At 38.2% G+C, this 23,645-nt stretch overlaps 1 protein-coding gene across 3 annotated transcripts in view; it reads left to right on the plus strand.

Moving 5' to 3' along the window:
* The window catches only part of CNTN1 (contactin 1), a 245,585-nt gene extending 223,450 nt beyond the window's left edge, over positions 1–22,135 (plus strand). For all 3 annotated transcript variants that reach the window (XM_082057174.1, XM_082057175.1, XM_082057176.1), the window contains 4 exons: positions 1,760–1,946; positions 3,444–3,556; positions 4,699–4,855; positions 19,546–22,135. In XM_082057174.1, coding sequence (XP_081913300.1) covers positions 1,760–1,946; positions 3,444–3,556; positions 4,699–4,855; positions 19,546–19,625 — 537 coding nt within the window. In that variant the 3' untranslated portion in view covers positions 19,626–22,135. The remainder of the gene's footprint in view (positions 1–1,759; positions 1,947–3,443; positions 3,557–4,698; positions 4,856–19,545) is intronic.
* The last annotated feature ends 1,510 nt before the right edge of the window (positions 22,136–23,645 follow it).

Consider the following 23,645-nt stretch of genomic DNA (forward strand, 5'->3'; position numbering starts at 1 on the left):
TATTTATAAATGTGACCCAGTTTGACCCGTAGATACAATGTGATTCTCTGTACATCAGGAAAGATTGAGAAAAGCCATTATGATATTGTCACATTTATAATTACCAGAGTCTAAGCAACCTCTGACACTTGTGGGCAAGACTGAGGCAGCAAACACTGACAAGAGACTTTAATATTTAAACAAGAGTAACCTCTGTGTACTGATACTGGCTGTTACCATGTCCAAAGACATTAGAAGTAGGTGAAGAGAAATCCTCTATTGCACCTCTCCTCGTTCAGCCGCAGTATGTGCTCTGAGGTAAAAGAAAGAAATATTTTTATTAAACATTTTAATTTAAATGTGCACAAGAGAAAATAAAATATTGCCAAACAAGGGTTGTACCCATAACATTGTACCTTGACAAACTATCTGTTGTTCTAACATATTCCTTAAATGAAGTTTCCATGGAAATCTAAATTCAGCAGAACAAAACATTAAAGTGGTTGCTATTTAAAAGATAAACTAACAGGATAACTGATCTCCAGTCAAATCTTACAAAGCAAGATTTTTCCTAGAGCCTGAAATTACCAACAAAATTAATTTCTTCCTAAAAAGATCTTAAAAGATCCTTGGGTAGCATACCCAAAAAATCATTATGAAGACAGGCAGAGGCCAAGCAGAGATGCTGAGAGTAAAAACACCCAAAACCAAAATGTCATGAGCACCGCTTTCTCCTCTTTCAGGTTACCACTGTAATTTAGTCTTATGCAAACGGTTATAAACTAGGCAAAACCCAGAGACTGAGAGTGTTTTACTCTCATTTGAATCTCACAAGGCCATTCACAGTATGTGAATGTGAATATCTCTCTGTATGTGAGAGATCCTTGGAATTGCTCTCTTTTAAATTGGTGCTTTGTAATGTGTAATGAAAGAAGAGTAGAATAGAATAGAATAGAATAGAATAGAATAGAATAGAATAGAATAGAATAGAATAGAATAGAATAGAATAGAATAGAATAGAATAGAATAGAATAGAATAGAATAGAATAGAATAGAATAGAATAGAAACAGAACAGTATCTTGGGGGGAAGCGGGGATGGGTGGAACCAAAACCTCACAGAATTTCTATGTACATTTAATTCACTTTGGATTTTAAGATATTACAACCTTACACTGATGCTTTTCCTGTAGTTTAAGCATTTTCAAGTTCTTTCTCATCTACTGTGACAAATGTCATATTGTACTATGAAATCAGCTTGGATTTAGCTAAAGAATTTTAGAAAATTATTATGTATACATTTCTAGACCTTCACATACAGATAACATGACTGAATACTTCTCATTCCCTAGAGAGAAGTACAAAAGGATTAAATTTGTAAGACAATTCAAACAAAATATTGTGTTTAGTCTACACTGTAGTGTAGGAAAACAATATTAAAGTTGCGAGTAAAATACTTAAAACAGTAAGAAAAAAAGAAACTTGATCTCTGAAGGCATTATCCATCTTCCAGACTTCTAATGACTTAGCTGAGAACAAGTTAAACCACTGTGAGAAAAGGTTCCATAATGAAATCTGAATTTGGTTCTATTTATTTATGTCTTTATACAACTTGGTTAAAAACTCAACCAGCAGAAGGAAGTCCATGCTATTGCAGTTAGATTTCCTTTAGCTCGCTTATTACCCAGAGTATGTAGCATAGAAATACTCAGCATACATCAATTTTAATGAACTTTAGCACAAAATATGTTAAATTTAATCCTTCAATTTGCTTGCTTACAGATTCGTTACTGGGCTGCTCATGATAAAGAGGCAGCTGCACAACGGGTACAAGTGAGCAATCAAGAATATTCAACCAAACTGGAAAACCTGAAGCCTAACACTCGCTACCATGTAGATGTTTCTGCCTTCAATAGTGCAGGCTATGGACCTCCTAGTAGAACCATTGATGTTATTACCAGGAAAGCACGTAAGTAAATGGAGCATTAGGTTTAATATAATGTCACGTATTTCATTATTGCTTGTTGCATCATGTCCATCTTGTCTTCAAACTTGGCTTTTCATTCATATACCCAGTGTTCTCCCTTTATGTGGTATTGGTCCTTTGTCTTAGAATTTCTACCGAGGCTCTCCTTCCTCCTCCCTTTTGTTGCTGTGTACAATGTGGATAGCTTACAAAAGTCAGTAAAGAGACTATGATTATAGCTTCATGGGAGGGTCAACTACAAGCTCAGACCAGCTTGCTCAGGGATTTATCCAGTTTGATCTTGAAAACCTCCAAGGACAGAGACTGTGTGACCTCTCTGGGAAATCTGACTTTTTCTAAGCATCTAGACTGAGCCTCTTTTAATCAAATTTGTGTCTTTTGTCACTCATCCTCCTGACCTATCACTTTGAAGTATCTGGATGCCTCTTCTTGATAACCTCCCTGTAAGAACAGACAGTTGGCTATTAGGACCTCTCCAAAGCAACCTCTTCTCCAGGGTCAACAAGGCCAGCTGTCTTACCCTCCCTTCCCAGGGCAAGTACTTCAGCTCCCCACCAGGTCGGTAGCCCTCTGCTGAACTCACCCCAGATTGCCAGTGTCTTCCTAGTACTGGGGGGCCCAAAGCTGGACATGATATTCCAAATGATAATTCATACCAGCTATTACTCAGGCAGCTATATCCTGCCTCTCTGTTTAATCATTAGTGAAAAGACTTGTATTCTGATGATTAAAATGTGATCAATTGCCTTTTTCATTAGAGGGAGCAGGGATCCAGCAGCCTTGAAAGGCGGGTGATCTGAATCACACCCTTGAACTTCGATGCCATGATAGGTTTCTGCATATAGGTCCTGACTTAATGACGATACCTGGCACTAACATATGCTGAGCAATGTTCAATTAAGAAATACATCTTGTGTATTTAAAACACACTTATATGGACTAAAAATATATACAGCTTATTTGAGGATTTCTGTCAGTAAATAGTGTATTGTGTAACTTGAACCTGCAAGGTTCATTTGTGTTGAATAAGAAGACTCCATTTTATAAGCTTATTGTGTGAAATATAGTTAATGGTTTCTGCAGTTTCTACAGAGTTAAATGCTGTAGAAGTGCCTTTAAATGGTTAATTAAATATTTAATCTCAATGAATAAATATGACTTAAGCCGCATTTCTGGGAGGTTCTGAACATAGCCACATGCCAGCAAACACACATGGTCAGCAACATAATGATCGGTAATGCTGGCCACTTGCATTCTGGCAACATAGAAAAGCAAACCCGCAAAGCAGCCACTGCACAAGCCTTCCAAAACTGCCTGGCTGGAGCTGTGGTAGCTCATTTCAGCAAGGAGACAATCCCTTAATTACATAAAGAACAGCTTAATTTCCTTTTTTTACATTTTTTTATGTCTTGATAAAACTGTCACTGAACATTTGTGTAATCTCATTTATGTGCATAGTATACATATGTTGCTTTTCAGCTCCAAGCCAACGTCCACGAATTATCAGTTCTGTAAGATCTGGTTCAAGGTACATCATCACCTGGGATCATGTGGAGGCAAAGTCAAATGAGTCTGCAGTTGAAGGATACAAAGTATGATCTATGAAAATATTTTTTATCTTTATGTATACTGCATGATGTGCATTTTATAGACAGTGTTGAATTTTGGTACCTAATCAGAAGTAAACATAGTTGCATGCTAAAGATGGAGGTATTAGGCTCAGAGATCACAGACACCCAGTAGGCTTAGGGCAAAGCCAGTAGGCTCAGTCAATATGATGAGAACACATTGGGGAACTGAAATTCATTTGTGTGGTAAACCATATTATGGGAAAGTTTAGATAAGTGACTGCAGCAACCTGATTTCCCATATAATTACATTTATTCTCTGTTGTCTGAAAATAATGCTGCAAAAATTGTAGACAGTAATAGTTTTTCTTTATACCAGAATGCATTGTTCCAACTTCCTTTCCCATCTCCATGGGAGCTACAGTCCCTGAAACACAAGTTCTTCAAAGGCTCAGAAGGCAGAGGAAGAGAAAGGACACTTAAACTTTTTAGTTGTAATTACTGTGTAACTAGAGTAAGTGTATATACTAAATATAGGGTGTATAGAAAGATTCAAAAATAATTCCCATTTAACTTTGCTGCTTGCTTGGAAGTAAGAAAATTAGCATCATGTTCTCTATGTAAAAATTTTACTTGACGAGTTGAACTGCTTTCTGGGAATTGCTGAAAATGTTTCACAGAGACGATTCCAGAAAGAGTGGAGATATTTTCTAAAGGTCCCACAAGACATACATCATCAAATTTAATAGTTTAAAAGCACTGAGAGTTAACCATAAAATTAATAATTTTTCCATTTATGAAAATGGTAATGAATTTTATGTCAGAAGACCCAGTTGAGTTCTGAGATTTTTATTTGATGCTCTTTGCCACACTGCATCATTATCCTCCATCATTTAATTACTTATTTTGAACATAAGGGCTGAAATTATTTTTCAAAAGGTGGCGAAATTTTATAGCAGAGAAAACAATGAGGAAACATCCTGTCCAGATTCATCATATGTAAAAATGGAAAAAAGTAGTATCTGCCACTAAATGTTGATATATACAGGCTCCATATATAAATAAAAACCTAATACTTTTTCATTGACACACTGTATGTATGTATGTATGTGTGTTTTCATGGAAATGTAGCATTTCAATAACTACACTTATTATGACTTTCCTAGGTGCTGTATAGACCAGATGGACAACATGAAGGCGAGTTGTTTTCAACTGGAAAGCACACAATAGAGGTCCCAGTCCCTAGTGATGGTGAATATGTTGTTGAGGTCCGAGCACACAGTGAAGGAGGAGATGGAGAAGTAGCTCAGATAAAAATTTCAGGTGAGCAGATAACTTCCCTTCATCTTTCCCACAGTCCTCAGAAATCTTGGACTAAATATTTCCTTCTTCACACTATCCAGAGATGCACACACCTTTCTCATCCAAAATCTGAGAGGTAGCTCTTCAGCAGTAACTGCACTGAGAATTACAGTCTATCTTAAAATATTTCTGAAGACTCATAAAGCACACAGTACACTTCAACAGCAGTCCAGCTCAATCCTGGGAGCACTGGCAACCTTCCAAATCTCAGGCCGCTTCTATTAGTGGCCCAGTTAGGCTGCCACTTCTTAGTAGTGTCCTGCCAGTATAACTTCGTGGTGCAGGCCTCAGCCTCAAGACGTCAGCTTGCAATAATCCTTTACTTCCTAGTGCCTGTTGCCTCTGTCTCTCACCCCTTTGTCAGCTGCTACTAAGAGGAAAGTAACTCAGAAGAGTGAATGGTGCACAGTGATCCACAGACCAATTGCTAGAGACTGACTGATCAAACACTAAACAGACTAAGAACCTTGAATTCTCCCTGATATAATTTTCTTCAGGTCTTAAATAATTTTGACAGCTCTTCTCTTCAGCTCTCCAGCTTCTGAAAATTCCTTTAGGATCGTAGACACTATAACTATATGCACTGTTTCAACTCTGCTGTCTGCTGAGACAGTCTCGCCTCCTTACACTTACTACTCCCAGCGTTATTCATTAAAGCCTCTCATTAGCCGCTCATTTCCTTGTACTGGGTTATAAAATGATGTTCATCTTGTTTGTCCAACACCAGCTCTAAATCCTTCCTGGAATCCTTGCTGTCCAGGATACAGTGTCCCATCCTGATCTGCGTAGCATGTCTCTTTATTCCTTAGTGTATAATTTTGCATGTGGCTATGATGAAGCACAGTTGATTTGAATGGCTTAAGTTCTCATGCTGTCTGGATTTCTGTCTGAATGTCTTGTAATCATCGCTCTTCACTACTTCGCCATTTTGATTCATGTACACAGTTCCTTAGCTTTTTATTTCTGTTTTTGATGAATACAATTGGAATTGCGTCCCATCTGTTACCATTCATTGTGGAATTACCCTAGAAATTCAATGAGTATCTTCAATAATTCTTTTGAAATCTTCCAGGCATTGAATTCTTAATCTCTTTTGCATACACTCTCTTAATTGTGTGTAATGCCTTGCATTATATTATCATACTCCGGGAGAATCACTTTTAACAGATGAGTTGCAAAAAAGTTGAAGCAACTACTATCTTTAGGACATGTCTTAGGTCCTCTTCATATCATACATACCTTGTCATCTATCATAAGGGCAGTGCAAGAGCCTTTAGGTGGCAGCAAACAGATTGTTTCCCAGACTGGAAGCAGAAGCATCAAGCGAGTACAACGTTGAGCCCAAGCTCTTGCCAGTAAGAGCTACCCCGAGCCTGCCTGTACAGAGTTAACACCTCTGGGAGAGTAAGCACTCTACAAATGCTAGTTTGTAGAGTTTTGCATTGCTCTGTCTTCTGAACTGCAGACAAGTTTTCTGCCACAACTTCTACCATACCCCAGCTAGACAGAGAGAGATTGCTCTAGATAAAGGCAGCATTCCCTGGACTCAGTTTACAAAAGGGGATCAAAGAGGAGACAAAAGGCAGGGTAATCTCTTTGGAATACACAGTATACAGAGAATTGGGCAAACATTTCAAGCTATTTATGGGCTCAAACCATGCTTTTTCCAAAGAGCAGAATGGAATGAAGTGCAGTTTTAACACCTACACATGGCAAATTATGTCTGATAATTTTTATTCTTAAGGAAATTTTCCAGTAGTGTGACAGAGTTTAGAATAGTTGCCCAAAAAGCGTGATAGAGTGGTGAGAAGCTTTTAAGTAACTATTATTTTTCTCAGAGAGTTGCAAGGAAGAGACGACTTAGTTTGCTAGGAGTGTGTGTTCTGGTGGTTGACTGGCCCAAATGGAACTTAGATATTTATAGAGAGATGTAAACAATAGCTGAGGCAAAACATAAGGCATCTTATCAGATTCAGAGAGGACTGTTTCCTTACTTGATCTTTAGGCATCTGATTCCAGATGCAAACCAAATGAATTTCATGCATAAATGAATGGGGAGAATTAAACAGCTGGGGCAGGGGCTCAGAATAGCCTGGGTGCTCAGCAGGAATGACCAGACTTTGAGCAAACTGGAAGGCTGTGCCGAAGAGAGAGGAATGTCTAGAAGACCTATGTGTCTTCCAGATTGGTGTTTTCTTGATATTCACTGGGTATCAAATCCAAAGTAATCTACATAATATATACCTGAGTTAGGTGCCTAAGCTCCCATTATCATCAGTTGTCATCCAGAGTGTAATTCAGACGCTTAAAAGAAGCCTGCAGGATTTGATATGCCCCAGATTACCAGGGACATCCACACAATGGTGGCAGGTATGACATGTTCTACAGGGGATCTCAGGTCTTCTGCATTTCCTTGATTTGTGTGGCTGCTGTTGCTGTGCCAGGCTACCGTGTTGTCAGCCTGTTGTACCAATTCTTAGCACTTGCTGAATTAGGTCTGAATTAGGTGTAAGTACAAGATCATCTGGTTCAGGAACCATAACTGGCCTTGCGGTCTTAACTTAGGTACTAAAAATACAGCACCTTTTAACTAACAAAAGTTACATGTAAAAATCAAATGTAAAAGAAACTAGAAATATATGTTATTTCTAGCTCAACTCATTGTCTAAGGGAGACACTTTCTTTTACATTTTCCTCATCCTCTTCCTTCTCATGGAAGACCCAAGCACATGCCAAAGAGGGAGGCAAATGTCCTGCAGCAACTTTGCTCTCATATAACCAGTCAGCTCCCTACAGGATACAGTGTTGTTCTTGAGAGTGATATAAAGGAAATTTACCAAACACAGCCATCTTAAATGCATTTCTTTTTAGTGAACATCTTGAAATATAAGTGCTTATTATGAAGTCACTCACTGTATATATGCTGAGCTGCATTTCAGCGTACCACCATAATTACTGTAAAATACAGTCATGAACTGTTGTATTTTATTGGGCAGTGCCTGTTCTACAGTTAGGGGTTTGGCGATATTTTTCAAGCCCATTTTAGTAAATTAATGAGCTACATAATTTAAAATTCATTCTTGAGATACCACAACCATTTGAAGCTTGAAACTACTTGTTTAACCAAAGGAGCCTGTTTCAATGGCTAATAATAGGTTTATCTGTTTTCTTTGATATGTATTCAAGGCTGAGATTTTTTTTTGTCTCTTGCATGCTTTTTGGATTGCAATGCTTTGTCATAATGCTGATATTAATGTAATCAAAGGCATCTTGAAATCAGTAGGAACTAAAACCATATGGCGCTCAGTTCTTTTCTCGCTTCACTTGTGTAACTGCACTGGTCCCAGTGCAATCAATTTATGCCAGAGTAAGGAAAAATAAATTCAAGCCCACAGATTTAAAAATTTCATTGAGAGTGGGGAAGAGGGGAGGGTAACTTATTTGGGAAAATACAGTGAAAATATAAAGATACCATGGACCTTCACCTTCATATACAAAATCAAGTGAATGTTTATATATGTGACATGGGCAAAGAATAACTTATGTATTTCATATGCCTATAGAAAGAGAACAAAATTACAGCTTCTCTGTGTTCGCTGCACACAAATATATAAACATATGAATTCCATTTGCCAAAGGCATGTTTTAGTATCCTGAAAAAGTATTTACTTTGATGCATAGCTTTTTCAAAGAAGATGCAAAATTTTTGCCTATAGTGACTCATACAAACATTTCAATTATTTTATCTTTTAATCTATCCTAATTATTATTTAAAGGGGGCATTAATATTTATTGCACATATTAGTTTCAGGTAAGTCAGGTGATCATTCATTTTTCATGTGGTATAATAAAAATCTTTTGATCACAATTTGGAAATGTCCATTTGTTGCAAAGATGGTTGTAGTAATAAGAGGAGAACACAGGTAAAAATCATAAGGAATCCTGATGAAAACAGTTCTCTAACTGGCATGACAGTCCTCTGTTACTGATCTTGGAACTTATTATTCATCTGTGACAACAATGTAGCAGAAAACTTCTACTAAACTAAAAATGTTTACAAAAGAACTTCCCTCTATAAGAACTGTAATTTTCACAATGCATGTGACTGTTTTCTTACGGCTCAAAAATTAAGTAGAAAATACTCAGAATAACCCTATAACATCATACATAAATCTACCTAAAACCACATACGCAGTTCTCTGGTGTTCTCTGGTATGTTCTCTGTCTGTTGATTTTCCTTTATCATCACATTTCATTTCATCACAATTCTAATTTATTGGTACTGTCTCCTTCCAAGCCTTACTTTAACAACGAAAGTTGGACGATTCCATGCATTATAATGTATTCAGTGCTAGCACAAGCATTTTCCCTAATTTCAGTTTATTCTCTTCTTCTTGTATTCGAACTCAAAGGTAAGACAGACTGCAGAAATGTCTAGTTAACATTTTTTTTAGTCTGCATTATCCTATGATAATCCAAATGCTGTTTATTTTTTCATTTATGTTTATTTATACGGGAAAGCCTGGATACACATATATGAATACAACAAAAATTAACTTTTAGCCATAAGGCTTGTAACTCAGCTGTGCAGCGGTTGTTGACAGGCTTTATAACTAGAAATTGCATGTGTGTGTGTGTGTACATGGATTTAGATCACAGCAGAGGTTTAAGAGAACAATATCACACAAAACAAGAGCAGGGTAGGCTACTCATTATCACAGAATACTGACCAGACAGGAATCCATAGTTGCTATGCATCAGAAAACAAATAAAGGGGCCACTGGCTTGAAAAGGACCGTGTACCTTCCTCCTGCTTTCATCTTCAGCCCGAGTTGCCACGTGCCTGTCTGTGTGAGCTTGGGAATTGCCAGCAAAATCCCCACGGAGGGCTATTGCATGGTCACATGAATGCACGAGAACCCCACAGTGCCTTCAAACATCAGCAAAAAATAAATCTATGGCAACTTCTCACACTTTGTTATATGTTTTGGCTTGTTACGTGTTGGAGATTTTGCTGGCTATCCCCAAGCTTGCAAGAGTGCCATAGGAACGTGTGACTGCCACGGAAAACGTGTTCTTGTTCTGTCTCAGAAAGTAAGGATAACTGAAGATCGCTAAAAGATACTGAAGAAAGATACCGTAAAAGTGTAGAGAAAGTGAACAAGGGTACAGCAGCTATGGAGTGAATTCTGGGTGGGGAGTGCAAGAGGGGCACAGAGTCTTCAGCTAGAGGAAGGATGGCTACTGAGGTATTCGTGAACACTAAGGAAGAGGTAAGTAGGAAAATATTTTTCGCTTTTCTTCACACCATGGAATGAAAGTACTAAGTGAAATTAGCAGGCAGCAGATTGGAAACTATCAAAGTGATACTCTTTTACATGGTACAAGATTAAATTGTGGAGCTTCCTGTGACAGGACATTGTGCAGGACAAAGTTACAGAGTCTTGGTCTATCAGCTCTTGTTTAAAATGATGCCCTATATTCAGCCTTTGACTCAGGAGCTACTGAAGAGAAGCTACAAAGTAGCTCAGGAGCTCCTTTGACACAAAACCCTTAAATACTTTCTTTACTCCTTTCAGCAGTTTGGAAGTTACCCACCAAACAATAACTGACTTACAAAATGTTTAAGGAGAAGAAGAAAAATAAATTTTGGTTCACTGTACAGTTAGAAATACCTTTTTTAAGAGTTCAGAAAGCTTTTGATTACCACAGTTTCAGTAGAACCATCGACTCATCAATAAATTAAAGGTCTAACATTCAAATTCAGTTTGGCTGAATTGTTCTTCTCCATTAATTTATCCAGTTGTCGAGATATATCATACAGTTACTTTCAGGTTTTTATTACATCAACATGGGAACACTATACTCCCTCACTTTTAGGAAACAAAATGCTTGGTATTTTATATTCATTGTACCCTAGCATTAGTAAAAGATTGAAAAAAATCCAGAAGATCATTATTTAACTCTCTTATGCTTAAATGTAGCAACATAGCAAAAAGAATATCACAGAAAAAATCACATAGCTCATAGAGTGAGTGCCAAGGTTAATATTTTACTTTAATAGTGTAATCCCTTTGATGCATAATGGTTTAATTTAATACAAATGCATATTATTCTTTCACCTTTTGCTAGGACATTTAACTATTGAACTGTATTTATGCAGTATTTTTAATTGCTTTGAGAAATCAAAGACAGTCAAGTAGTGTTTAGAGTGATTTAAAATAATCTTTGAAAGACTCATCTCATTATTTTTTTTCCCCTGAATAATCTAGACAGGATTGCAGATGTGATCACAGAGGTGAAGGAATGAAGAAGGGAATACGTTCTAGTCATGACACTACTTACATGTTTTAATTTTCATTAGCAAGCCATGGAACTGCATTATTCAAAACCTTGTAGTATTTTTCAGTTCAGCAGTTAACTATCTTACTTTTTATGGGTGCCTTGGAGTGGTGACATACTCATACCTCTCAGTTTTATGCACCTGACCCAGCCAGACTCTTTCTTTTCTTAGCAAGGAGAGTGATTCAGAAGTCCTAGGTTAGGCGTCTGCTGTAACACACCTTTTGATGAAACCTCTTTCTTAACTGAACGAACACCAGTGACTCTGAAAAAGGGCAGCAGTGGTCTTGTTCCAGTTACTTCAGTGGCAAAGTCCAGGGGACTTCAGATACCCTCTGTGGTAGTAAGGAAAGTGCCCAGCTCTTTCGTTTTGTATTAAGGAAGTATCACAGAGCCTGGTTCCTTTAATAAACACTGAGGTTTAGCGTAGTGGAGAGGGGTGATCTAACAGTAGCACAGAACTGTATAAGGAGCAGTTACAAAGATGATGTGTCCAAAGAGTTGAAAATGGCAGATGATATGATACAGGACAGTGGCCAGAAATTGCAATTTGGGAGGTTCGGGCTGGACATGAGGAAAAATGTCACCCAGAGGTTAGTGCAGTACTGGGAGCAGGTTACCCAGAGAGGCTCTGCAGTTTTCATCTTCAGAGGTTTCTGTGACTCAGCCAGGCAAAGCTGTGGGTGACAACATCCAGTGTTGGCGACACTCCTCAGTGGGAGGTGAGACTAGACAGCCTCAGAGGTGCAGCCAGGTACAGCCAGGCGTTTTGTGCTCCTGTGAACTGTATAGCTTCCAAATTTCAGATCTACTGGCAGTACATTAAATGAGAAATATTTCATAAGAAGTACAGTTTGTACTGTGATTATTTAGCAGGTATTCATGTATAAATAGATATATTTGTTACTACAGATTGAAAAAAATAGATAAAATCACATATTTGCTGACTTGAACTTACCTTTTAAGTGCTCGTGACCATACCAAATACTTGTATTTTTGCCCTCTTTAGATATGCAGGTAGATTTAGATATATTAAATAGTACCTCTTGTTACATACTGAAGTGCTCCATGCCCTTTTCAGAATACTTGAAAGATATCAATATCGAAATGTTCTTGCCTTTAAAGGTTAGTACTATATATTTGATTTTCACTGTATTCCAAAGCCTGTTCATAGAAGCAAGACTAGGCACTTCTGCTCTTGTAGAAGCTGAGGGTGTCCTTCTTCATCTTCGGATGTGTGAGCCAGGCTTCCAGGCTGAATCACATCATCACAGAATTTTAGGGATTGGAAGGGACCTCAAAAGATCATCTAGTCCCATCTCCCCGCCAGAGCAGGAACACCTAGATGAGGTTACACAGGAATGTGTCCAGGCGGGTTTTGAATGTCTCCAGAGAAGGAGACTCCACAACCCACCTGGGCAGCCTGTTCTGTTCACCCTCACTGTGAAGAAGTTTTTTCTCAGATTTAAGTCGAACATCCTGTGTTTCAGTTTGTATCCATTTCCCCTTGTCCTATCATTGGTTGTCACCATGAAGAGCCTGGCTCCATCCTTGTGACACTCACCCTTTACATATTTATAAACATTAATGAGGTCACCCCTCAGTCTCCTCCAAGCTAAAGAGACCCAGCTCCCTCAGCCTTTCCTCATACACAAAATGCTCCGCTCCCTTAATCATCTCCGTGGCTTTAAGACAGGCTTTTACTGTATCTCAGTATTTATACATGCCACATTTTTTCCCAAGAACACAGAAATTCCAAAACGACGGTATTTTCCCATTAATGCACCAGCATTTTGCACCTGAAGTTTTTCTACCATTTGCCAGTTGTACCACATGGTTGTTTAAATACAGGCTATTTGCAAGTGAAAAGGAGTGATACATCTGGTGGGTACTTGGAGTAAATTTATTAAAAAAAAAAAAAATCAGAAATCTCTGTTTTCCTGAATAAGAAGGACCAGGTCCTCACTCAGGAATCCCCAGTCATGACAGCTGGGGATTTCAAGAAAACCTGTCCTTTTTCTTCTTTTCAGGGTTACAATGAGACTTTCTCTTTTGGCCTTCCATTCTTTCCTTAAAAATTAGACCTTTTTGATGAAATATCTGTCAATTACTTTCTCAGAGGATTATTGACTTCCTCTAAATGACTATCAACCATCATTTCTGAGCCAATGCAAAACAGATTTGTGTGGGAACATTCACAGCCAAGTGTTTTTCCACAGCAGACAGTCAGTGTAATCACAGATAAGGTTTTCTTTACGGGCCAGCTACCAAACCTGGCTCCAAGCTCCTCCTGCTGCCTCAGCATGCAGATTCCAGCAGCGAACACCTCGTCCTGGCTGAGCACATGGTTCAGCCTTGGCCTGGCAGAACTTCTGGTGCTGCTGGGGAGCCAGTTTGTCTGGAGTGATCACTGACAACTGGAGAGACAGGGCAGATGCTGAGAGGTATGTCAAGCCTTGAGGTCATATAAGCGATCCTGAAATTCACAAAATGTGTGTGAAGTACAGTTGCAGCTGTTGCTGGGTCACAGAAGGACCCCCGTAGATTGTTCTTGCTATTATTTGTTGAGTATACTGCATTAAAAGAGTTCAGTTTTAAAATATTACCTGCGGTCCTCTACTTAACTCTGCGCACAAAAGAATATGTAATGACCAGTAATATATGTGAAGGGGAAGAGGTAGCCAAGAACTAATTTACATTTATCGTTAGTTAAGTAGTAGCCCAACAACTGAAAATTATCTCATTTTCCTCAGAGTCCAAGGCATCCTTTCATTTGGGCATCTCAAGTCTGTAGCAGGGCCAGAGTCAATGGCAAAGAAGCCCGTGCAGCTGCCTGTGATGCTGCCAACACACTGGGTGCCGTTGCCAGAACAAAACAAAATGTTTACTTGACTCAGGCATATGGATTTTCAAGTAGGAGAAGACAGACTAACACCATGGGGTGGACAAACCACCCAGACCGTCAGCAGCCCTTCAAATATGTTTTTTATGTTCTCTCTCTTCTTATTATGAAAGTTTTAAAGCTCTTTTGCAGCTGCACTGCAGACCTTGACACAGCACAAAACATGAGCAGATGCACAGACAGTGTTATTGCCATCCTGTACATCTTCTCTGCTGCAAAACCATAATTCATGGGGCTGTGACTTACTCCATAGTGTCTTTCTTGAAAGCTTTATGGCACAAGCAAGAGGAAAATTTCCTCGTGCCCAAACAAAGGTATTCCTAGACAAGGGAGAGTTGGACACAGGATTTAGCAATCATGCCAGTGATGCAAGATAAGCATATTCTAATTAGTTCAGTTATTTTCCATTTCCTATGAATAGGGATAGCAGAATTTAAACCATGTCAGCTGATACTACCCATTGCTTTTGCAGTAGTCTTTCATGAAGGCAGTATTGCCATCTAGGAGAAGTGGATTTTTTTTTCAAAAGACAGTTAACAGAACTACAAACCCACCCACTTCTTTTATACAATTTAGTTTAACCTGAGGAAATTATATTTCCTGCCTTCCTGCTTTTGTGTTCTACCTAGGTAAATATGAAAACACTCAGAGAAAAGATATTAATCAAGCCTAATAGATGCTGAAGAAACTAAGAAACAGAGCAGGCAAAAATCCCTTTTTCTTTCAGGTGGCTCACTTTTTTTCCAGAGAAGTGGATGAGTTTAGTTAGAAGCAAGAAGGAACAGAAAATGAGAAGGCTTTGCGTTTACCTTTGTTAAAGTAAAAAGAAGAAATATAAAAACAGACAGCCCTAATGGAAGGTGAGTCTTGGGTCCTCAACCAAAAGGAGAATACTACTGACAGGCAAATGGGTAGGAGTTTGGCCATTCTTTCAGAAAAAAATAAATCCATTTTGGGAAACAGACACAGAGGCAAACTCATTTTTTAGCAAGTTACAAAGGTTACATTATGAGCTTAAGTCCTTTATGAATCATGCAAAATACCAGTCCTGGTGAGGAAGATTTCTCTTTTCCGTAGTCTTACTAAATGTATGATAACTTACGCCATGAAAAATGTGTTGCAGCAGCTGTATCGTTCATGTAGTCAGTCTGCATCTACCTGAACAATCTGTGCAGCAAAAGAGGAGTGGATCTGTAGGGAGAAACAGCAGTGTTGAGGATCCAGCTCCACACTGTATGCGCATCAGGTTTTATATAGTTCAGACAACCTGTAACCTGGTCCTGCAGCTCCGCAGTTCAAAATAAACCCCAGTAAAGGGGACAGCTAAGATACTCATTTTAAAACGCATTCTTCTTCAAACTAAAATAGTCATGCAGACACCCCCCTCGATGTTCAGTACCTGGAAACTAAGAAAACAGATGTCATTTAATACAAATTAATTCTTGAACAATCTTTCCTGACAACAAAAGCAGAGGAGTTCTGCCACAACATGGTTAGCCGAGGAATAGCTTGAAGTTTGTGTGTGTTGGCAAGACAGACACTTTCCCACTGAGAAGGAGAAGTTATTCACCTGTGACAGCTTCGCAGATGACTAGTAACTAATTTCCTGGTTCACAGATCTGATGAAAGTAAGATTTCTAAACAGGTCTCTAGGTTTTTCTTTTTACAATCCAGTATAAAAAGATACTGATGTTGGGAAAAGGGCCAAAAATGTAATATCTTAAGGATAAGTAACATTTAAAGAAACTAATGATGTATTTTTAATAACAAGTTGTTACAAAGCCTTGGGAGATATATCAAAGTCTGAATTGGTTTAATGCCTATTTCACTTAGGCATTAAATTGATTTCATTACTTTTGAATATAATTGGAAAAATGTTGCATGCTGTTCAAGATGTGAGTAAAATCTGGGACCTCTGTTCAGAAGTGTAAAATATTTCATCTTAGACTTTATGCGATTGAAATGGTGACAAATAATTTAAAATATGAATGGAAAGCTGTGTATTAGTGGGACATTACCAGGAGTTCCTATGATATGTAAAGATATTGCTGAAGAAACACCCATCCAGCAGTTGTTCTCTTCATTTACTCAGATACCAACCATTTGTGAGGAAGGCTGCTGAGAACAGGAAGCAGGAAAAAAAGTTGTTAACTGCATGCATCTCATACAAATTGCATTCAGTTTTAAGGTACATTCTGAATAGAGGTTTCTGCAGATATTATACTTTAGTTGCAGGCTTAAACATGTCAACTAAAGGAACTCTATTGTAGAAAGTAGCAAGGTCCCTACAGGAATAGAGCGGATTTCACAACTTTTGCTTGGGGCTGTTGAACAAAACAAACAAACAAAAACCCCACAAATTTAAGGTGCGTGTTTCATTGTTAGTTGGAAAGAAATGAGAACACTTGATACAAAGTCCACACATAGTGTATTAGAGTGGTAGTTAGGTTTGGTTTTGATTTGGTTTTGTCCTTGTCTTTGATGGCTGTAGTTTGCAATTGCATGCACACTGGATACACAAGATGCTGGTTGAGAGGAGAGATCATGTGTTATAACACTGAGGAGAGAATTAATCTTTAGGTGCTAAATATATGCAGCTCATACCTGGCAGGACTACAGAAGAAGTTTAATAATCCTTCTGTTTCAATTTGCATCCACATGGTTTTTTGTACATGTTCATTAAGTCTTTATCTGGCGTTTCTCTAGCTTTTAAAGATTGTTAAAACTGACAGTTCACAATGCATTACTGCACAGAATTAAATCTCGTAGTCTGTACTCAGGCAAAACTTACATTAATTTCCACTCAGGAGCTGCAGGGGTGTACTGGCTGTCATACACTGGTGACTGGTGTTTCCAGTAAAGGATGGTTCCTGACATGTGGGTCAGTAATCTAACAAGAGAAAAAGAAGAGTTTATCTGTTTAATGTGCATTTATCCTCCTAATGTTCTGTTAATGTGCTGTAAAAGGGTAGGATTTGCTTCACTGAGGAGAGATGTTATACATATCTTTGCAACAGTGCCCCAACCGTGTAAGGAACTGCTGTAATGGGGTGAATTGCTCACTATTCATTCTGGAGCCAGCAAGGACATCTCAGGGAAAGATTTATTATTCCTTTCTCTTTGTAGAATAGTTACATGGAAATAAAAATTTCCTCATACTTGTTCATCATTTAACTTCACTCAGCAAAACATTTTTCCTGTTCTTCTTCATTAGAAGCACTCAAAACATCTTGAGTTTGTCTCTTTCCAACTGCATTGTCCTGGTCTGACAAACACAGAATATATTTTCTGTGAATATTCTTAAATATGAAATCTGGATTTTTTTTTCCTATGGCTATTATTCATTCATTAAAGACCACTATCTTGATATTTAGGGATAAAGACTACAGAAAAGATTAATGTATCTCATAAATCACAAAAAAGTACAGATAACTATACCCTCGTACTTTCAGTTGCCATAATGTGGAGAATATATTTGAACATACATTTGAATGTATATGTTCATCTTAAGCTTAAAATTCCTCTGTTTACGTATACTTAAAAAGAGATCTTCCAATATTTTCCTTAATTTTATCTTTCATTGAGGTGGATATACTGCTTTCTGTGGAAAAATGTACTCTCCGTAGAAATGTACTTTTTACAGCTGAATTGAACTCATGAAGAAGGATTGGTAGGTCTCTTCTCTTGATTTTTCAAGTGCTTGGAGATCAGAAAGGACCTAGAGGGAAATCTTGTCTTTGGACAGCAGTAGGAGAAAGGATGAGAATGAAAGCAGAGAACAGTTCTGATGCATCAGAAGCAAGAGGAAAAGGATGGAGTTCAGGATGGGGACAGGGAAGAGAGTAGAGCAGCAGAAAGACTTGAGTGAGGACCAAAGTCAGGAGGAATAGGGGTGCTTTTAGCTAAAACAGGACTGCGAGCTGAAATCTGTGCTGTTTAGTTCACATGTTACATTTTCAGTCTGTTTTTTCCTCATTCATAAGAACATTTGCTGGAGGGCTGTCCAGTGGGTCAGTTCCAGCAGCTCCTCAGGACTGGCAACACCAGCTTCCATCCTTAGTCTGTGTCCAACAGCAAGACAAGCAGTAAGCCAGGTGCTGCACTGCCCACTTACACGTGACCATCCTCACCTAGATGAGCCCAACAGACCGTTCTCCAGCTCACACACAGAATCACAGAATCACAGAATGTCAGGGTTTGGAAGGGACCTGGAAAGATCATGTAGTCCAGTCCCCCTGCCGGAGCAGGAACACCTAGATGAGGTTACACTGATAGAGAGAGTCCAGCACAGAGCCACGAAGATGATTGAGTGGAGCATCTCCCTTATGAAGAAAGGCTGAGGGAGCTGGGTCTCTTTAGTTTGGAGAAGAGGAGACTAAGGGGGGACCTTATTAATGTTTATAAATATATAAAGGGTGAGTGCCATGAGGATGGAGCCAGGCTCTTCTCGGTGGCAAACAATGATAGGACAAGGGGTAATGGGATCAAGCTGGAACACAAGAGGTTCCACTCAAATTTGAGAAGAAACTTCTTCTCAGTAAGGGTGACAGAGCACTGGAACAGGCTGCCCAGGGAAGTTGTGGAGTCTCCTTCTCTGGAGACATTCAAAACCCGCCTGGACATGTTCCTGTGCAACCTCACCTAGGTGTTCCTGCTCCAGCAGGGGGATTGGACTAGATGATCTTTTGAGGTCCCTTCCAATCCCAAACATACTGTGATACTGTGATACTGTGACTGTGGCAACACAGCCATTTGGCATGATAGCAATTCTTATGCCCGTTTGCCAGAGCAAGTCATGTAAAGTGTGTAAGATGTCAATTGATATTTTTGGTCTTAAGATATTTTTTTAAGAAAGACCCTTGTGGCTTTAAGAGATATAAATGTGTAAATGCCGCACTGCTAGAAGTCAGCCATCTGGACTTCGTAATCTTGCAGGTAAACAAATGGAGCAGGCTCTTTGACATCTCTCAGATTATTGCCGATCATATGAACATTAACATTTCCAAAGGTGTCTCTTTGCTTCATCACATTTCAAAGACTCCATTAATTTTGTTTTCACATGTTTAAATATTTATTTTGACCTTTTACCTCCTGGTATAACCTCCTGGCTTGTTGGAGCAGCCAAATCAAAATACACTGATGTGTTCTGAATGGCCTTGCTGCCTGTATAAACATGCTGCATAAACAGCTCTTGCAGAACAAAAGAGCAAGTCCTCCACTGTGCTGGAGCAAGGCTCTGTATCCCTTCCACATCATCCATACAGGTAAGGGCTGTGCTGAGATACCCCAGCTGGTTTTCCAGCCTTCTTACCCCACGTTCTTACTGTCATCCAGGGTTGTTCCCCACCACACCGCGAGTAACACTGCAGTAGGACCAACACCGTGTTGTTCTCTGTTTGATGCGCAGGTGCCGCTGCTGGAGTTCCGACCCTGCTCCTGGTCCTGGTGGTGCCTGCCCTGGGTGTCCTCGTCTGCTCGGGATTCTGAATGTAGCTGGATTTACCTTGTCCTCTGCCTAACACAAAGGACTCCCTTTGAAGATGAGAACCACCACTCTTTTTGATTCTGTGGCACCATTCTAAGCCAAATAAATTACACTTTAAAATAAATTACCCTACTGATTTCCTATGAACTTTACGAGGACTGAGGCATCCAGGAACTCCTCTATGAAGTAAATCAACTTTTGAAAGGCTAAGAAATATTTTTAACTTGTTCCAATATGCCTTATAAAACACTTACACTGATCTGTGACAGTTGCATGATTCGGTCCAATGGGGCAAGTTACAGTGTTAAAACTCAATAACATAGGCTGTACAGTGAAAGTAAAATCACCATACGTAGGTGCTTTAACTTGAATAACAAATTGTGAAATATAATAGAGATTGAAATGTTGATTGTATGTGATAAATGTAAGAGTACTACGTCTGTCTGTACTATCCTATATGTTTTGTGTACCGCATCTTTTTGAATGGCCCCATCATCATTTATTCGGATTGCTGTTTTTTAGAGAGACAGTCAAAGCAAAAACATTTCATTTTTTTAGAGCTATATTTCTTGAGGCTATTGGATAGAATTTGAAGGACTTGAAATAAAAGAAGTCAGTGACAAGGAATTTTTTATTTTGAAGATGTTCAGAACACCCAAGACATGCACAGTATGCTCAGCTTAAAGGAATTTACCTGTACTTCACTGACATGAGGTTTACCATATTGTTTTCTTAAAACTATTCTGTTGAAAAATTCCATTATGGTCATTGTTGTTGATTTTAGGAGTGAAATGCTGGTTTTCGGGGAAGCAATGTAATGTATTGGTTTCACTTTAGTATTATTACTATTATTATTATTATTATTATTAAGTAGCAATATAACACTTAGGAGTTTGGAAATGGAGTCCATGTTAAGATCAGCCAAGTGGACCATGAAATGGTAGGAAACATATGTTATTTTTTAAAATGAAAAGATTTAAAATATAAAAAAAGAAAAATATGTACAATAAATGGCAAAAAAAAAAGAGTAGCACAGTAAAAAAAATATTATATTTACATTTTATGCTGCAGATGCCTGGTGTTACCTTCCTGTAGTGAAGGTGTACATTTGGGAGAATTATATGCTTTTACAAGAACTTGATATTATTCTAATGTTCATAGTGTTGTAAATAAGAGTTTTAAAGTTCTGAGACAGTCTCCCTATTTGATAGAGTACTAAATGATCCAACCATGTGTTAATACATGAAAGTCAGATACCAACTGTTAGTCGAATCTAAATGTTTACTATGGCCTTTGCGAAATGGGAACTCTATTAGAGATAGAGAATGTTTTTGTTCTGACTGTGTCTAGAGTGCTTCAGTGTTGGGTTTTCTGTTGGTTTGTTTGGGGTTTTTTTAAGTTGTTAAAGAAATGCACATTTATTTCATTTTCCATGTTGTGCTGGGAATTAGTTTGAGTGTGAATGTTGAAGAAACACAGTGATATTGAATCAGCTGGCTCAAGTAATAGTGCAATGTCTGATGCTTCAAGAATTATAAGCTTTGAATCATATTTTATTAGCACAACCTTGCTAGCTACTTAGAAATAGATTTTATCTTTTTAGAACTGATAACTGTAGAGGTCTGTAATAATAATATTTACATGAAGAAAACATAGGTCTATTAATAATTTACACCCTCTCTTTTATTTGTATAATTTTGTACTATATATTTACATGTAAAAGTGTAGAGTCTTCATTAAGAAATATCAATGTTTTGGTTTAATTTTAACTATTTGTTACAAGATGAAAATTTTTTAAATAGGTGAAAGTGATAACTTCCCTATAGAGGAATGTCGAAGTGTCAAACACTACTGAGTTTCATAAATTGTGTAATTATTTGAAAGAGAAATGAGATGTCATGATGTGTAAGAAACTAGTACACTGTAAGCCTTCTGTACAAAAAAAAACAAAGGTGTTTTATTGTGTTTCATTTGGTTTGGTTCTTTTGCAGTATGACTCATTTTTATATAATCTACAACCACAACTAAATCTTTTGCCAAATGCATGATTGCCTTTTACTTTTCTAATACATGGTGTAAAATGCAAAACTGTTTAGTTTTTTGCATGGAAATGACATGGAAAGGAAAGCCACTTCTTTTTTTAAATCAGCAACACAGATGAGGTAGGTCTCACCCATCAGATAGTTGCAGATTTTTCTGTTTCACATAATTATGTAAATTTGACTGGGACCTTCAGTTTCAAATTGTTGTCAAGAAAAACTAACTAATGTATAATCTGCTTTAAAACGCAAGGTTCTTAATTAAAGTTTATATAGATAGACATATTTGTTGTTTCTTTATATTTCAGGAAACTTGATATTACTATTATTTGATACTGATGAATATTGAACTGGTTTTTTAGTTACTTTTTACCTTCTTTTTTTTTTCAAATGAGTAGAGCAGGACCGTGCTTTGTCCTTTTTATGGATGAAAAGTAAATTACAATTAAATAAATGTATTAATGTTACTCAAAATATAATAACTGTCTTTTGAGTTGGAGCTATCTGATTTCGTAACAGTGATGTGGTCATCTGTGACAGTAAAGATATGGTTGGAATGAGGTACCGTGTCTCCCTGCCCTGCCTTCTTCTGAGTTTTGGTGGAGTGAGAGAGTTTTTGTAGGATACGGGTGGCTGTTCTGCTTTGATTCTAGGTGATATGGATAGAAAGATTTTCCTAACGTCAGTGACAGAGAGTGTCCTGAGACCTCTTCAGCATTTTTGGAAGGAAGATTTAACCAAGCAGAGTATTTTTCTCAGGTAATTTTTTCCACTCCAGTAAGTACATTGCAAAGAGAGGTGGCTGAAATGTTAAAACTTCATACTAATTAAATGCTTTCTGTGATCACAATAATTTCAAGATGTGACATCAAGTGTAACTGACTGAGATAACCACCTGCCTTTGAGGGGTCGTATTCAGGCTCTAAAATGCACAAAACATATCGTGTAAGAAGTCGGTAAAGCCGACGGTCATATTGCAGAGCTTGCTTTCATTTATCTTCTGAAATGCCAAATGAGAAGAGTCATTGAGATAATATGGTCCTCATGCCCTGCACCTAAAGCACTTTCAACTGGAGCAGGGCTCAGACCTGGGGAGGAGGAGAGTATCAGTAGTTTGATGAGGCACATTTTGTATTTTTATCTTGGTCTCTAGGAGACATAAGGGTTTGAGTCTTTGTCTGCCAGTTCTCTACTAATGATTTCAAACTTATTGGGAAGTGGTAGAAGAATTCAGCAGCTATCTTATTGAAGAAAATCATGGTCTGATTAGAAGGTAAAGATCTAAATTAGGAATTCGCATCACAGGTGGCTGCAGCGTGGTCACTGCTCTTACCTGCTCTGCGTGGCCTGGCGGATGCCTGACCAGTGAACACCTCCAAGCCAGCTACGGCTCGATTTGCTCCTGCCTGACCTGGGGCTGCTCGGCACGGGATGAGCGTTGGCTGGGGGAGGCCTGAGCACTGAGACCATTGCAGTGACACAGCGAGGAGGGGAAGAACAGGGCACAGAACATAAACCCATAGGAAAAAGGGCTTATTATTTCCACCTTTCAAAGAATAAATAACTTGGTTTTGCTTGTGAGACTACTTTGTTTCCAGACTTCAGAGCCTCTAGCTACAGAAGATGATAGAAAATATGGCTTTAAATATTAGACATCTGGCTGAAGACGAGATCGTCCAGTAATGATCTGCCTCAGCATTGCATTAAGCTACACATCCTATTGGAATTAAAATAACAGACTTCAGGTAATGCCCAAATACATTCTAGTACAGATCTTGAAATAGTTTCAAATGCTATATTTTTGAGATTTTGTTTATTCAAATACATCAAGGAAATATCTGTCTTTCCAGTTATGGCAGTACAGTATGGGCTAAGAGTATTCTTTTGGCAGCAGTATCAATTTCTGTAGTTTCTAGCACTTGTGTTTGCTCCATCCGTGCACATGTCATCCAGTGGAACCTTTTCACGGTGTTCAGAAATCAG

This window comes from Streptopelia decaocto, assembly GCF_964273445.1.
Source record: "Streptopelia decaocto genome assembly, chromosome: 1".
NCBI classification, from domain to species: Eukaryota; Metazoa; Chordata; class Aves; order Columbiformes; family Columbidae; genus Streptopelia; species Streptopelia decaocto.